Below are 1,758 nucleotides of genomic sequence, written 5' to 3' on the forward strand. Positions count from 1 at the left end.
GCTTAATAAAATAGAGGCAAAAAACTCAACTAAAATCTCTCTAAGTAACTGAATTATTAGCGTTTTTAAATTGATTGTTAAGTATTCCAACCTTATCTTCTAAGAGTCGACTTTCCAGATCCAAAACATTTAAGTATAGAGACTACTTGATTTCTATTTTCTATGGAACAATCCACTGACATTCATGTTTAAAACTGTTTTTTTTCTTATCGTAGTAAAAAAAACATTTTATTATTTGTTTTATTCATTTTGAGAGTTGTTATTTTGGTAGCACTGTTTAAATTTTCTCCTCCAGTTAACCATATTGTTTCTGAGCTCAGCAGATTGATTTTTTCTTTTTTATTACACTATCATTTTTTTTTTCTCAATTTCGTTCTTGGACTGTGTTCGTGTGTTCATAAATCGAGAACATTATTTTCATATACTCTTGAAAATAACAAGAACGCCGAGTTCATCTAAAAATACTTAAGACAATTAGTAATTCTACTCTTCAGGTAATTGATTTTATATTTTGTCTCAATAACATTATAGATTTTATAAATTACAAACGTATTGTTTTATGTACGTTTGGTTTGTATTAGATGTATTCTATACACCTAAAAAGGTATTTATTTCTTAATCGTTAGTAAGTAATTTACTGTGAGTAAACCGTGACTAAAATAATCCTTTCAAATCTGCATTATTCAAGTCTCACCCAATTATTATTATTTATAACCAACAATATTCCTATAGCTCTTAAATATGTCTTAAGGTTGAAAGTTAAGAAGACCTTCAGAGGTCAACACAGTTTGAGATGAATTTGGTTTATTTTAGGTACTTTTTAATGTAAATGTGATGTAATATTATTTATGTTATATTCATGGTTTTAAAGTGAATGCTTTATTGTGTCAAACCGACCATAGATAAGAAAAATTATTAACTATCACGGTAAACACCAATTGGTGTTCTGTCCTAATTATTGATGTAGTTATTAAGTATGTAAATATAAAATTGTTACCTTGTGTATATACTTATTTGTTAACTTTAAGCTGAATTCGTTAATATTTTTTGTTACTGGGGATTTTGGCCACCCTTTGGCTGTAGTAAAATTTAAGATTTTGGAACCGTAATGTGATGTGCGAGAGTTTCTTGATTATAGGTGTTGAGTGAAAAAGCTGATTACAAAGCGTGTTTGCGATCATGGCAAGCTATAACAATCAACATGCCCAAAATGCATTTAAAAATGATGGCTCATTCCTAGAAGTATATCAACGTTTTGAACAACAACAACAACAGCAGCAGAAAGCCAGGATTGCAGAACTACCAATACTTGAAGTACAAGTATCTCAAACTTCATCGGCTGCTGCTGCTGCTACTGCTGCTACCACTACTACTAATACTGCTTCAGCAGTTGTCTCTGAAAAACGATCTGAAACTCTTAAAACGTTGCCAATAATTGGCAAACGTAAAAATAAAGCTTTGAAAACAGGTGTTGTTAAAAAGGTTAAGCCTGACGATGAGAAAAAACAATCTAAACCTACAGATGCTTGGTCATTGTATTTAGATGAAGTTAAACGTTACCAGGAAACAGTGGGAGAACAGGATAATAAAACTAGACCTCTTGTAAAATAATTGATTACAAAATCCTGCTATATAAATAATATTTGTAAATAAATACAACACTTTTGCAATAAAATACAAAATAGTAATGTGTCTATGTTCAATCATAAATAAGTATTTAACAAAATTGCTTTGATTGTTACTTTTTTTTAAATAAGT

General features: G+C 29.6%; 1 protein-coding gene across 1 annotated transcript; it reads left to right on the forward strand.

Annotated features, from left to right (window-relative positions):
• The first annotated feature begins 322 nt into the window (after positions 1-322).
• On the forward strand, positions 323-1,758 carry LOC111039511 (uncharacterized protein C19orf43-like). Its single transcript, XM_022323047.1, has 2 exons — positions 323-494; positions 1,139-1,758. The coding sequence occupies exon 2, from the start codon at positions 1,180-1,182 to the stop codon at positions 1,609-1,611; it is 432 nt and encodes a 143-aa protein (XP_022178739.1). The 5' UTR covers positions 323-494; positions 1,139-1,179; the 3' UTR covers positions 1,612-1,758.

The sequence above is a fragment of the Myzus persicae genome, unplaced genomic scaffold, assembly GCF_001856785.1.
Source record: "Myzus persicae strain clone G006 unplaced genomic scaffold, MPER_G0061.0, whole genome shotgun sequence".
Taxonomy (NCBI): Eukaryota; Metazoa; Arthropoda; class Insecta; order Hemiptera; family Aphididae; genus Myzus; species Myzus persicae.